We start from the raw sequence: 14,895 nt of genomic DNA on the forward strand, positions 1-14,895 counted from the left end.
CCAATTGTAACCTTCTGCATCACTTTCGAAGAGGTACTTTTATTTTGGAGGCAAACTGCAAATTCCACTATTATGCCAAATCCTTATTGTGGCTAGCTTCACAACCCGGTCGGTCGAGCCTCACTAGCCAGATGAAGCTAGCTGGATGCTTATAACGTTAGCTTTGGGCAACATGGTAGCTAGCTGGCTAGCTATTTATTTTCATGAATTTAAGTTCAGTTTCAATAGGCGAACAACAAGTGGCTACCTAGCTAATACTTACACACAAGCTAATACTTACACACATTGCTAAGAATAATGAAAATGACTGCAGTTTCTACTGGTCATTGTTTTCAGGCTGGTTGTATTGGTGCTAGCTATATACCAAGCTAAAGCTAGCACCCCAGAAGTAGCAGTCGAACAAATAATGCTTTATTACCAATGCGGTATTGTAAACACATCGTTCGTGGCCAGTGTTCGCTTGTTTGCAGACATTTTTGTACAGCAAATAGCGCACTTGGTAGTGTGTACCCGTGCTCAACCATTCAGCAAAAGCCAACATCACCCACAACAGACAACGGTTGATTGTCAAGGGTAATGAATTCCATTATCTTGGCGTTAATGGATTTCGCCTTTGAGTTGTCTCGCTGAAATTTTCTTACTCTTTCAAATGACTGCTTGACTTGTTGACTGCTCGATCCACACAGCAGACATTGTGGGCTAGGTTAGGAATGCTGTGTTGCACGTGTTGCGCAAAATTTTACGTGGCGTCATTATACGCCATGTACCTACGTTATATAGGTATGCACATCAGCTTTGACATCGGTTTTGCACATTGGCGTTAAACTAGACATCGGGCTTATACCGATGTTGGCATTTTTAGCTAATATCGGCCGATTCCGATATGTTCACCAATATATCGTGCATCCCTAATTTTTATAACTAGGACATCAGCTATGGCATGATTCTATTGCATGTGTAGTATTCATTTCTGAATACAAACACTGCTATAAGTGGCTCCTATTCCCATCCATTTTTACCTATTTTCCTCGTTTTCCCTTTCTCTCCCCAGACATGACGAGCTGGCGGGACGGTGGGGGCCGTGCCCTGGCGCCCACCGGAGAGGGGGTCGCAGAGGGTGGCCCGGGCGGGGTGCTGGCGTTGGAGGGGGCGGCCGGTGGTGGCCAGGCAGGCCCCCCTCCTCTCCAGCAGCAGCAAAACCCCCAATCCCATGGGCTGCCTAGGAATCCCCCCGCCGGCAGCCCTGGCCTGCCCCAGCCCCCCATGGGCCCTGGGTTCCCCCAGTACAGAGGGATTATGCCTCCATTTGTAAGTCTACTCCTGAGCTGTGTTTGAATACTCATACTAACCGTACTATTTGTGATGTAAATTGAGTATATGGAATGCTGATTGGTCATAGTATGGATATAGTTAGTATGTCAAAAGTTCCCGGATGTCATAATATATTTGTATACAAGCAGTGGACACTATTTCTGTGCTTTTAGGGCCCATAATGCAATTCTTCAGAAAATGGGCATGGCTTCATAACGTTTTCGGGTTTTGAAGAAAAATGCGGAAAATATGCAGCCTTGAGTAAAATGGTCAGTGTGAGGTGTTCTATCATTGTGTCTTGAAGTAGTTAGCAAGTTAGCCAGTTAGCTTGGGTGCTTGACTGCCGTTGTGAGTTAAGAACGCTCGGATCAACCCTACTCCTCGTCCGAAATCGTAAAATGTCTAGTTAGTCATTTATTTTGCTAACAACCTGCTAAGAGGTTGCATAGCTACAGCATCAACTTCCGGTAGAGGGGCGAAGCGCTGGTACGCTCTCAACTGAAAAGATACCGTTTGGTTACAGTATACTAAAATGAACTAATAGTATGTAGTGTATATACTTTTTAAGTATGTAGTATTTAGTTTATGTATTATTATTTTTGTTAACCTTTTTAATTAGGATAGTCAGTTAAGAACAAATTCTTATTTTCAATGACAGCCTACACCGGACGACGCGGTGCCAATTTTACGCTCCTATGCGACTCCCAATCACAACCGATTGTGATACAGCTTGGATTCGATCCAGGGTGTTTGTAGTGACACATCTAGCACTGAGATGCAGTGCCTTAGACCGCTGCGCCACTCCCCCGATTGTATAGAGTATGTTAGTGTGGGTATTCGAACACAGCTCTGGTATAATCTCTGTATGTGTGCTCACAGGGGCTCTATCTATTATAGCTACAGCGCATTCGGAAAGTATTCAGACCCCTTGACTTTTTCCACATTTTGTTACATTACAGCCTTATTCTAAAATAGATTACATTGTTTTTTTTGTACACACAATACCCCATAATGACAAAGCAGTTTAGAATTGTTTGTAAATGTATAAATAAATTACAAAAATATCAGTTACATAAGTATTCAGACCCTTTACTTAGTACTTTATTGAAGCATCTTTGTCATTGATTACAGCCTCGAGTCTTCTTGGGTATGACACTACAAGCTTGGCACACCTATATTTGGGGAGTTTCTCCCATTCCTCTCTGCAGATCCTCTCAAACTCTGTCAGGTTGGATGGGTTGGACAGCTACTTTCAGGTCTCTCCAGAAATTTTAGATCGGGTTCAAATCTGTGCTCTGGCTTGGTCACTCAAGGACTTTGAGACTTGTTGTCTTGGTTGTGTGCTTAGGGTCGCTGTCCTGTTGGAAGGTGAACCTTGGCCCCAGTCTGAGGTCCTGAGCGCTCTGGAGCAGGTTTTAATCTGTGATCTCTCTGTACTTGGCTCACTTCATCTTTCCCTCGATCCTGACTAGTCTCCCAGTCCCGGCCGCTGAAAAACATTCTCACAGCGTAATGCTGCCACCAACATGCTTCACCATAAGGATGGTGCCTGGTTTACTCCAGATGTGACGCTTGGCATTCAGGCCAAAGAGATCCATCTTGGTTTCATCAGACTTGTTTCTCATGGTCTGAGAGTCCTTTAGGTGCCTTTTGGCAATCTCCAAGTTGGTTGTCATGTGCCTTTTACTGAGGAGTGGCTTTCGTCTGGCCAATCTACCATAAAGGCCTGATTGGTGGAGTGCTGCAGAGATGGTTGTCCTTCTGGAAGGTTCTCCCATCTCCACAGAGGAACTCTGGAGCTCTGTCAGAGTGACTATTGGGTTCTTGGTCACCTCCCTGACCAAGGCCCTTAACCCCCTATTGCTCAGTTTTGCCGGGTACACAGCTCTAGGGAGAGTCTTGGCGGCTCCAAACTACGACTTCCATTTAAGAATGGAGGCCACAGTGTTCTTGGGGACCTTCAATGCTGCAGAAATGTATTGGTAACTTTCCCCAGATCTGTGCCTCGACATGATCCTGTCTCGGCGCTCTACATTCAATTCCTTTGACCTCATGGCTTTGGCTCTGACATGCACTGTCAACTATATAGACAGGTGTGTGCCTTTCCAAATCATGTCCAATCAATTGATTTTACCACAGGTGGACTCCAATCAAGTTGTAGAAACATCTCAAAGATGATCAATGGAAACAGGATGCACCTGAGCTCAACTGAGTCTCATAGCGAAGGGTCTCCATACTTATGTAAATAAAGTATTTCTGTTTTTTAATTGTAATGCATTTGCCCAAATTTCTAACAACCTGTTTTCGCTTTGTCGTTGTGGGGTATTGTGTCTAGATTGAGGAAATGTTTTTATTTAATCCATTTTAGAGGAAGGCTGTAACGTGACCTTTTCAAAATTCCGAATGCACTGTATGTTTCCATCCATTTGGCGAATATTTTCAAGGGGATAGACAAACGGTGGCACAGAAACAGTGTTAGAACATCTCACTGTTAGAGGTGTGCGCACAGATGGTCTCTCACCCTGTTACCCACCAGTGTAGCATTAGTGTACTGTCAATCTCTGCTTTTGTGCATCTCAGGGTCTCTAAATGTCTTCTACCTTCTCTCTTTCTGTGTGTGTCTCTCTCAGATGTACCCTCCCTTCCTGCCCTTCCCGCCTCCCTACGGCCCCCAGGGGCCCTACAGGTACCCCCCTCCTGGTGAGGCCCCTCCCAGGTTTCGCCAGCAGGGTCAGGACGGCCGCGGGCGTCCCCAGGGCGGTCCCCGTGGTGGGGGAGGAGAGATGGTGAAGCGACCCTCCATTCTGAAGCAGGATGACCTGAAGGAGCTAGATGAACTGGACCACCAGGACGGAGACGAGGGCTGGGCAGGTGAGAGAGCGGAGACGTCAGGACTCATGAACACTTGTAATTATTGGTAGAGTATACTGCTCAGAAAGCAGTGGCAAGTGTAAAAAGTCATCACATTAAGAGTAGAGACCTGTACACTGTTAAATTGATATGAGAACCTTAAACAACGTGGGACAATTGACTGGATAGCCTGAAAGTATTACAAGGAAGCCAGCCACCTTCATTATTTTAGAATCCAAGTGACACTCACTCTCTATCATATCAATTGTATGATGCTGATATGGTGGGAGTTTGCTAATACATGGAGAAACACAGCGGGTATCACATTTGACTGCATCATCTCATCTCATGGGTCCAGTAGTGCTTTGTGTGGGGGAGGGGAGACATCAGGTTTATCCAAGTGGGGGAGGGAGAGATGAGAAGCATGCATTGTTTCAAGTCTCCCTCATAGCGTGTGTGACTGTGTATAATGGTCGAGGATGGCAACGGTGCAAATGCGTTCCACGTGTCCATTGTGCTTCCCCTCTGAACCGTTGAGTCTGTCAAACAGGGGCACACGAGGAGATCGACTACTCGGCCAAGTTGAAGTTCAGCGATGATGAAGGAGAGGAAGATGAGGAGAGGAACGATAGACCCGAGAGGAGTGAAAGAAGCGAGAGCAAGAACGGCTCACGGTATGTCCCACAGTACCTGCCCAACATAACAGATTGACATGGTGTGGAAAATACAGTTTAAACGTTTAAAACTATTTTTGCTGTGCTAGCAATCCTCCTTTCTGCCAAGAAGACCCATACGCTCACATAAATTGTTTCTGAATTAATAAATGACGGAGCCAGAATGTAATGAATTCTTGAAATGGTTGTTGAATGTGGGATTGCTTTTGACGTGACAAACGTGTCGTCTCTTCTTTCCTTCCCCAGGGAGATGCAAAGGTCTCAGGAAGGTCCCCCTCAGGTGGTCCAGCGCTCCCGAGTCTCTGACAGCGGAGTGGACAGGGACACCCGCCGCACCCCTCCCTCCAATGCCGACCACGACGGCCCCCCACCCCCCTCCAGCAAGCCAGGATGGGCCGAGGAGGGGGGCAAGAGCGGCTGGGGGAGCCAAGGTGCCCATGCCACCTACCAGGTACGACCCTCGGCAAGGGCTAGTCTAGTGGACTTTCAGAGGCATCTCAGGGCTAGTGCAAGTGAACAGTGACCATTTTATAGTAAAAAGCAGGATTGCTTTGAGGACATGGATATTAGCGTATTTAGCGTAGTAGGTAACTAGATGCATCTGGCTAACTGTAACCTGTGGCTGCATGTACACTACAGGGGCGTAGGCCTGGACTGGGTGGGTCCCGGGAGCAGCCCTCCCCCCCACCAGGGCCTCTCCTCCACCAAGGACAGGGGCCTTACTCCTACTACCGACAGGTATCTGCCTACCTGGGGAGAGAGAGGGCCTCGTGTGTGTGTGTGTGTGTGTGTGTGTGTGTGTGTGTGTGTGTGTGTGTGTGTGTGTGTGTGTGTGTGTATATATATGCGAGAGTGTGTGTACAAAACATTAGGAACACCTGCTCTTTCCATGACCAACTGGGTGAATGCAGGTGAAAGCGAAGATCCCTTATTGATGTCACTTGTTAAATCCACTTCAATCAGTGAGTGCGTTCAGAAAGTATTCAGACCCCTGACTTTTTTCACATTTGGTATGTTACAGCGTTATTCTAAAATTTATTAAATTGTTTTTTCCCCTCATCAGTCTACACACAATACCCCATAAAGACAATGCTACATTTTTGCAAATGTATTTAAAAAAAAAACTGAAATGACATTTACATAATTATTCAGACCCTTACTAAGTATTTTGTTGAAACACCTTTGGCAGCGATTACAGCCTTGAGTCTTCTTTGGTATGACGCTACAAGCTTGGCACACCTGTATTTGGGGAGTTTCTCCCATTCTCTGCAGATCCTCTCAAGCTCTGTAAGGTTGGATGGATAGCGTTGCTGCACAGCTATTTTCAGGTCTCTCCAGAGATGTTCGATTGGTTTCAAGTCCGGGCTCTGGCTGGACCACTCAAGGACATTCAGAGACTTATCCCGAAAGCGCTCCTGCATCGTCTTGGCTGTGTGCTTAGGGTCATTGTCTTGTTGGAAGGTGAACCTTCAACACAGTCAGGTCCTGAGGGCTCTGGAGCAGGTTTTCATCAAGGATCTCTCTGTACTTTGCTCTGTTCATCTTTCCCTTGATCCTGACTAGTCTCCCAGTCCCTGCCTCTGAAAAACATCCCCACAGCAGGATGCTTCCACCACCACCATGCTTCACCGTAGGGTTGGTGCCTGGTTTTCCCCGGATGTGACGCTTGGCATTCAGGCCAAAGAGTTCTGTCTTAGTTAATTCAGACCAGAGAATCTTGTTTCTCATGGTCTGAGAGTCCTTTAGGTGTCTTTTGGCAAACTCCAAATAGGCTGTCATGTGCCTTTAACTGAGTAGTGGTTTCCGTCTGGCCACTCTACCATAAAGGCCTGATTAGTGTAGTGTTGCAGAGATGTTTGTCCTTCTGGAAGGTTCTCCCAACTCTATAGAGGAACTCTGGAGCTCGTCAGAGTGACCATCGGGATCTTGGTCACCTCCCTGACCAAGGGCCTCCCCTGCTCAGTTTGGCCGGGCGGCCAGCTCTAGGAAGAGTCTTGGTGGTTCCAAACTTCTTCCATTTAAGAATGATGGAGGCCACTGTGTTCTTGGGGACCTTCAATGCTGCAGAATTGTTTTGGTACCCTTCCCCAGATCTGTGCCTCGGCACAATCATTTCTCGGAGCTCTGTGTATAATACCTTCGACCTCATGGCTTGGTTTTTGCTCTGACATGCACTGTCAAATGTGGGACCTTTTTATATAGACAGGTGTGTGCCTTTCCAAATGATGTCCAGCCAATAGAATTTACCACATGTGGACTCCCAATCAAGTTGTAGAAGCCTCTCAAGGATGATCAACGGAAACAGGATGCACCTGAGCTCAATTTCGAGTCTCATAGCAAAGGGAATACTAATGTAAATATCTGTATCTGTTTTTTTTATCTTCAATATGTCAGCAAAAAAATCTAAAATCCTGTTTTCGCTTTGTCATTGTGGGTTATTGTATGTAGATTGAGGACTACAATTAATTGAATCAATTTTAGAATAAGGCTGTAATGTAACAAAATGTGGACAAAGTCAAGGGGTCCGAGTACTTTCTGAATGCGCTGTAGATGGAGAGGAGACTTGTTAATTAAAGGATTTTTAAGCCTTGAGACCATGGTGTATGAGACATGGATTGTGTATGTGTGCCATTCAGAGAGTAAATAGGCAAGACAAAAGATTTAAGTGCCTTTGAACAGGGTATGGTAGTAGGTGCCAGGTGCACCGGTTTGTGTCAAGAGCTGAAACGCTGCTGGCTATTTCACGATGAACAGTTTCCTGTTTGTATCAAGAATAGTCCACCACCCAACGGACATCCAGACAACTTGACACAACTGTTTGAATCATTGGAGTCAACATGGGCGAGCATCCCTGTGGAACACTTTCTACACCTTGTAGAGTCCATGCCCGGACTAATTGAGTGTTCTGAGGGTAAAAGGGGGTACAACGCAATATTAGGTGATGTTTTTAATGTTTTGTACACCGTGTATAGCCGGACAGCATTTTCACACACTTTTTTGCGGATCAGTTATTTGAGTTATTCATAACATCCTAGGAAAGTTTTTTTTCTCATATTGCAGCAGAGTTTGTTGTCATGTGTGTCCTCATTCAATCTCTCCTTACCCAGGACCGCAACTCCCCTAATCAGTCCAGCCCGGTGGTAGCCCCTGAAACTGTCTCTGCCTCCCTGGCCCCCGGGAAGGCCGCCCCCTCCTCACAGCTCCAACTGCAGCAGGCTACTTCCCCCGTCCCCGGAGGCCCCACCCCTCCACCTCAGACGACTGGCCTGCTGGCCCCGCCCCCCGGCGAAGATGAAGAGGAGACATGGCGCCAGCGCAGGAAGCAGTCCTCCTCGGAGATCTCGGCCGCTGTTGAACGCGCCCGCCGGCGCCGCGAGGAGGAGGAGCGAAGGATGGAGGAAGAGCGGCGTGCGGCCTGCGCTGAGAAGCTGAAGAGGCTGGATGAGAAGGCCCAGCAAGGTGGTGGTGGGAGCAGCGGAGGCTCCAAGCCCCCCAGTCTGGACGGCAACTCCACCACGGCCGGAAGCCCCAGCCCTTCCCTGTCGGCCTCAGCCTCCTCCCCCAACATCAGCCAGCCCCCGTCCCCCTGCGTGGACCTTGAGGAGCCCCCCCTGGCTGCCCAGGCTGTTACCAGGGACCTAGTGCCAGGGCCCAGTCCCACCGACAGACAGAGGGCCAATAGCAATAGCAGCTATGACTCCAATGCTGGTGAGTTTTGACAAGAGCTATGACGGTCATAAAATTGTCAGCAGGTGATTGTCATACAAATAACTGCAGGTTGCAAGGTAATTTACCATTAATTAACATAAACATGTTTAGCATCTCCTGGCTTCCATGCACAGCCTACAAGCCAGTGATGCGGCGCTTTGGAACATCTACATTTTAAAGTCTAATAAATCCATTTAATAAAGCCTACACATCACAATAAATATGTTATTTATTTTGGGCATGCCTAAAGAAACATGATATTAAGAAAATATAGCCTACTTCAGATGAACATATTATGAGTCGTTCTTATGTTAGGCCCTGATCTGGCTCTGCCATGTGGCTGTGGGCTACAGTAGTTTGCAGACAAGATTTGCTTATAATTCCCGTGGCATTATATTACAGTAAGAAGAATACAATTGAACATAGCTGAATAAAATAGAAGATATATTTAAATGAAACAGGTCCTCCTAAATGATTAATTGTGTTATTTATTAAACTTTAGTTGTGATTCAAACGTTAGGCTATATGTTTAGATTTTTTTAATCCATTTTAAGGCTGTATGATGCAACTCTAATGATGATTTGAAAAAAGTCCCATCAAAGCCATGAGCTCTGCTCTGTTTCTTGCGCAGGCTGCACACACTAGAGGTCGACCGATTATTGGATTGCTGAAAAAAGCTGATGCCGATTTAAAAAAAAATAATAATAACAATTACAACAATACTGAATGAACACTTTTATTTTAATATAATACATAAATCAAATCAATTTAGTCTCAAATAAATAAGGAAACAAGTTCAGTTTGGTTTAAATAATGCAAAAACACAGTGTTGGAGGAGAAAGTAAAAGTGCAATATGTGCCATGTTAAAAAGCTAACATTTAAGTTCCTTGCTCAGAACATGAGAACATATGAAAGCTGGTGGTTCCTTTTAACACGAGTCTTCAATATTCCCAGTTAAGAAGTTTTTAGGTTGTAGTTATTATAGGACTATTTCTCTCTATACCATTTGTATTTCATATACCTTTGACTATTGGATATTCTTACAGGCACTTTAGTATTGCCAGCCTAATCTCGGGAGTTGATAGGCTTGAAGTCATAAACAGCGCTGGGCCTCAAGCATTGCTGAGAGCTGCTGGCAAATGCAGTAAAGTGCTGTTTGAATCAATGCTTACGAACCTGCTGCTGCCTACCACCACTCAGACAGATTGTTCTATAAAATATCAAATCATAGACTTAATTATAATATAATAAACACACAGAAATTCGAGTCTTTGGTCATTATAATGGTCAAATCCGGAAACCATTATTTCGAAAAAACAAAATGTTTATTCTTTCAGTGAACTACATAACCGTTCCGTATTTTATCGAACGGGTGGCATCCCTAAGTCTAAATATTGCTGTCACATTGCACAACCTTCAAAGTTATGTCAAAATTATGTAAAATTCGGGCAAATTTATTACGGTCTTTGTTGGGAGGAAATGGTCTTCACACAGTTCGCAACAAGCCAGGTGACCCAAACTGCTGCATATACCCTGACCCTGCTTGCACTGAACGCAAGAGAAGCGACACCATTTCCCTAGTTAATATTGCCTGCTAACATGAATTTATTTTAACTAAATATGCAGGTTTAAGGAAATATACTTCTGTGTGTTGATTTTAAGAAAGGCATTGATGTTTATGGTTAGGTACATTTGTGGAACGATTGTGCTTTTTTCACGAATGCGCATTTGTTAAGTCACACAAGCTAGTTAACTTGGTAATATCCTCAACCATGTGTAGTTAACTAGTGATTATGTGAAGATTGATTGTTTTTTATAAGATACGTTTAATGCTAGCTAGCAACTTACCTTGGCTCCTTGCAGCCACCAGGTCCTTTTGATGCTGCACTGGCGTAACAGGTGGTCAGGCTGCCACGCAGTCTCCTCGTGGATTGCAATGTAATCGGACATAATCGGCGTCCAAAAAGGCCGATTTTACCGATTTATGGAAAAATGTAAATTATATTTAGATTTGTTTAACACTTTTTTGGGTTAGTACATGATTCCATATGTGTTATTTCATAGCTTTGATGTCTTAACTATTATTCTACAATGTAGAAAATAGTAAAAATATAGAAAAAAACTGGAATGAGTGTCCAAACTTTTGACGGGTACTGTATGTGTGAAATTTGTTTTGATTTAGAATGGGCCATTATCATACACCTGTCGGTCACAGGCAGGGGGAAAAAATGCATGTCATCTGTATGCACTTAAATAGCAAATGGAGGACGCTTTTTCCGCAGTTCATTTTCAGGCCAGTCCAGGTAGGCTACTCCGGTTGTAAAGCGAAGCAGTGTGCTTAATATTAGGATAGTTGAGAAATAAATATAGTAGGCCTAGCCTATAGCGGCGTCAGAGAGCAGTTTTTGAGAAGCCTATTTACTATGACTAAATGGTCACATGGAATTTGACTGTGGTCATGACTTGTGACTGCCAGTGTGGTGGTAATACGGTCACTGTAACAGCCCTAGTTTTGACCCAGCATTCTGGTGTTGTCTACGTAGTTCAACTTGGTTAGCCGTTTGATGTGAGTATCTCTAAAAAGGTTTGTTTGGGCCAGTCGACAAAAGGCTTGTATGTGTTTCGCCAAGCGGTTGTTCATCTTTGAAGTTGTTGTTTTATCACGTCTTAACTTCACAATAGTACCTTTACTGACCTTCCTTAATTGTATAGCACATGACTTGGTCTTATTCACATCTGCTTACCTCTTCCAACAACAAGTGGCATATCATTCCTATATTCTCTCCCTTTCCTCCATCCAGATGCCCAGGTGTGTCCCCAGCCCCCCACTCCCCAGCTGCAGCAGCCCCCTCTGGAGGTCCCGGTGCCTGGGGAAGGGAAGGCGGAGATCCTAGGTAGTGCTCACGTCCGCAGTGGAGGAGGAGGAGGAGGTGGTGGAGGAGTGGTAGACCCAGTGAAGGTAGAAAGCATGGGAGGAGGAGCAAGTCGTCAAGCCAGCGGACCCCCCGGACAGGGCTACTCCAAGTACCAGAAGTCCCTGCCTCCCCGCTTCCAGAGACAGCAACAGGTCAGTCTAATAACCTATTGAAGTCATTACCCAATGGTAAATCTATGGGTAATGATCTTATGGACAATATTTATCTTCGCTATGCTGCTCCCCAATGGCAGCTCCTCTGAAATATATATTTAATTGGTCACTGGAAAACAGTCAATATCCAAATGTATGGTAGCATGCTGAGGTGTGTCCAATTCCAAGACAACAAATTCCTTACGTCTGCTAATAGTTGACCAATCAGTCTACTCCCTTCAATCAGTAAGATATTAGAGGGTATTGTGAGTAAACAAATAAGCGAGTACATGGAAAATAATGATTTGATCACAGCCAATCAGCATACTTATTGCAAAAAACATTCTACCGCTGCATTGGTTGACATGATTGATAATGGCTCGGTGCTGTGGATGATGGCAAGTTTTTGGGTATACAATTTCTAGATTTTAGTGCAGCATTTAGATTTAGTGGGTTGAAAAATACTTTCAACTGCCGTTTTTTAAAATTGTTTAAACGATAATATAGAATCCTTTAACCTGATATGGATAGGGGGCAGTATTTTCACGGCCGGATGAAAAAAACGTACCCGATTTAAACTGGTTACTACTCTTGCCCAGAAACGAGAATATGCATATTATTAGTAGATTTTGATAGAAAACACTCTGAAGTTTCCAAAACTGTTTGAATGGTGTCTGTGAGTTTAACAGAACTCATATGGCAGGCAAAAACCTGAGAAAAAGTAAACCCGGAAGTGTATGATCTGAGAAATGTAGTTCTTCTTTCTAGTCCCTTTCGAAATTACAGTATCTGTGCTGTTACGTTGCACTTTCTAAGGCTTCCATTGGCTGTCTAAAGCCTTCAGAAAGTGGATTGAGCCTTCTCCTGTCTCTGGGCAGAGTATAGGAGCTCAATTACTGAGTGGTCTGCCTGAGGACAAAGAGATTGGATATATGCGTTTCTGCGAGCGCGCAGTTTTTTTCTTTTCCTCCTTGAATGAATACACTATTGTCCAGTTGGAATATTATCGCAATTTTACGTTAAAAATGCCATAAAAATTGACTTTAAACAGCGTTTGACATGCTTCTAAGTACGGTAATGGAACATTTTGACTTTTTGGGTCTCGAATTGCGCTCGCGTGTTACCCTTTGGATAGTGACCTGAACGCACAAACAAAACTGAGGTATTTGGACATAACTATGGATTATTTCGAACAAAAACAACATTTGTTGTGGAAGTAGCAGTCCTGGGAGTGCATTCTGACGAAGATCAGCAAAGGTAATACAATATTTCTAATACTAATTCTGAGTTTAGGTTGCCCCGTGATGGCGAGCTATGTACTCAGAATATTGCAAAATGTGCTTTCGCCGAAAAGCTATTTTAAAATCTGACACAGCGATTGCATAAAGGAGTTTAGGATCTATAATTTTTTAAATAATTGTTATGTATTTAGTCAACATTTATGAGTATTTTTGTAAATTCACCGGAAGTTTTTGGTGGGAATACATTTTCTGAACATCACACGCCAATGTAAAAAGCTGTTTTTGGATATAAATATGAACTTGATTGAACAAAACATACATGTATTGTATAACATATATAATATATATGTATAACATAATGTCCTAGGAGTGTCATCTGATGAAGATCATCAAAGGTTAGTGCTTCATTTAGCTGTGTTTTGGGTTTTATTGACATATATGCTTGCTTGGAAAATGGCTGTGTGGTTTTATGTTATACATTATGTTATACAATACATGCATGTTTTGTTCAATCAAGTTCATATTTATATAAAAAAACAGCTTTTTACATTAGCATGTGACGTTCAGAACTAGCATACCCACCGAACACTTCCGGTGAATTTACTAAATTACTCACGATAAACGTTCACAAAAAACATAACAATTATTTTAAGAATTATAGATACAGAACTCCTTTATGCAATCGCTATGTCCGATTTTAAAATAGCTTTTCGGCAAAAGCACATTTTGCAATATTCTGAGTAGATAGCTCGCCATCACGGGCTAGCTATTTTGACACCCACCAAGTTTGGCACTCACCAAACTCAGAATTACTATAAGAAAAATTGGATTACCTTTGCTGTTCTTTGTCAGAATGCACTCCCAGGACTTCTACTTCATCCACAAATGTTGTTTTGGTTCAAAATAATCCATAGTTATGTTCAAATATCCTCTGTTTTGTTATTGCGTTCAAGATACTATCCGAACGGTGACGCGCGGACGCGTATCGTGACAAAAAAAATCTAAATATTCCATTACCGTACTTCGAAGCATGTCAAACGCTGTTTAAAATCAATTTTTATGCGATTTTTCTCGTAAAAAAGCGATAATAATAATAATAAACCAGATTAAATCGAGTACGTTTTTTATCCGGCCGTGAAAATACTGCCCCCTATCCCAAACAGGTTAAAATGGTGTATAATACTTGTATGTGTGAGAAATTTGAATTATGAGATTTTTGTTGTTTTGAATTTGGCGCTCTGCTATTTCACTGGCTGTTGGCGGGGTGGGATGCTCCCAGAGTGGTTAAAGAAGGATTTTTAAGCCTTGATACATCAAATCAAATTGTATTGGTCAATTACACTTGTTTAGCAGATGTTATTGCGGGTGTAACAAAATGCTTGTGTTTCTAGCTCTGACAGCGCAGTAATACAGTGAGGGGAAAAAAGTATTTGATCCCCTGCTGATTTTGTATGTTTGCCCACTGACAAAGAAATGATCAGTCTATCATTTTAATGGTAGGTTTATTTGAACAGTGAGAGACAGAATAACAACAAAAAAATACAGAAAAATGCATTTAAAAAATGTTATAAATTGATTTGCATCTTAATGAGGGAAATAAGTATTTGACCCCCTCTCAATCAGAAAGATTTCTGGCTCCCAGGTGTCTTTTTATACAGGTAACGAGCTGAGATTAGGAGCACACTCTTAAAGGGAGTGCTCCTAATCTCAGTTTGTTACCTGTAAAAAAGACACCTGTCCACAGAAGCAATCAATCAATCAATCAATCAGATTCCAAACTCTCCACCATGGCCAAGACCAAAGAGCTCTCCAAGGATGTCAGGGACAAGATTGTAGACCTACACAAGGCTGGAATGGGCTACAAGACCATCGCCAAGCAGCTTGGTGAGAAGGTGACAACAGTTGGTGCGATTATTCGCAAATGGAAGAAACACAAAAGAACTGTCAATCTCCCTCGGCCTGGGGTTCCATGCAATATCTCACCTCGTGGAGTTGCAATGATCATGAGAACGGTGAGGAATCAGCCCAGAACTACACGGGAGG

At 43.5% G+C, this 14,895-nt stretch overlaps 1 protein-coding gene across 3 annotated transcripts in view; it reads left to right on the top strand.

Moving 5' to 3' along the window:
• Positions 1-14,895, top strand: part of LOC115176016 (protein PRRC2A) — a 39,649-nt gene that overhangs the window by 15,880 nt on the left and 8,874 nt on the right. For 2 of the 3 annotated variants that reach the window (XM_029735736.1, XM_029735737.1), the window contains exons 7-13: positions 1,052-1,308; positions 3,942-4,182; positions 4,712-4,835; positions 5,082-5,286; positions 5,475-5,573; positions 7,943-8,543; positions 11,346-11,611. In XM_029735736.1, coding sequence (XP_029591596.1) covers positions 1,052-1,308; positions 3,942-4,182; positions 4,712-4,835; positions 5,082-5,286; positions 5,475-5,573; positions 7,943-8,543; positions 11,346-11,611 — 1,793 coding nt within the window. The remainder of the gene's footprint in view (positions 1-1,051; positions 1,309-3,941; positions 4,183-4,711; positions 4,836-5,081; positions 5,287-5,474; positions 5,574-7,942; positions 8,544-11,345; positions 11,612-14,895) is intronic. The other variant, XM_029735738.1, reaches the window with a different exon arrangement.

The sequence above is a fragment of the Salmo trutta genome, chromosome 36 (assembly GCF_901001165.1).
Source record: "Salmo trutta chromosome 36, fSalTru1.1, whole genome shotgun sequence".
Classification (NCBI taxonomy): domain Eukaryota; kingdom Metazoa; phylum Chordata; class Actinopteri; order Salmoniformes; family Salmonidae; genus Salmo; species Salmo trutta.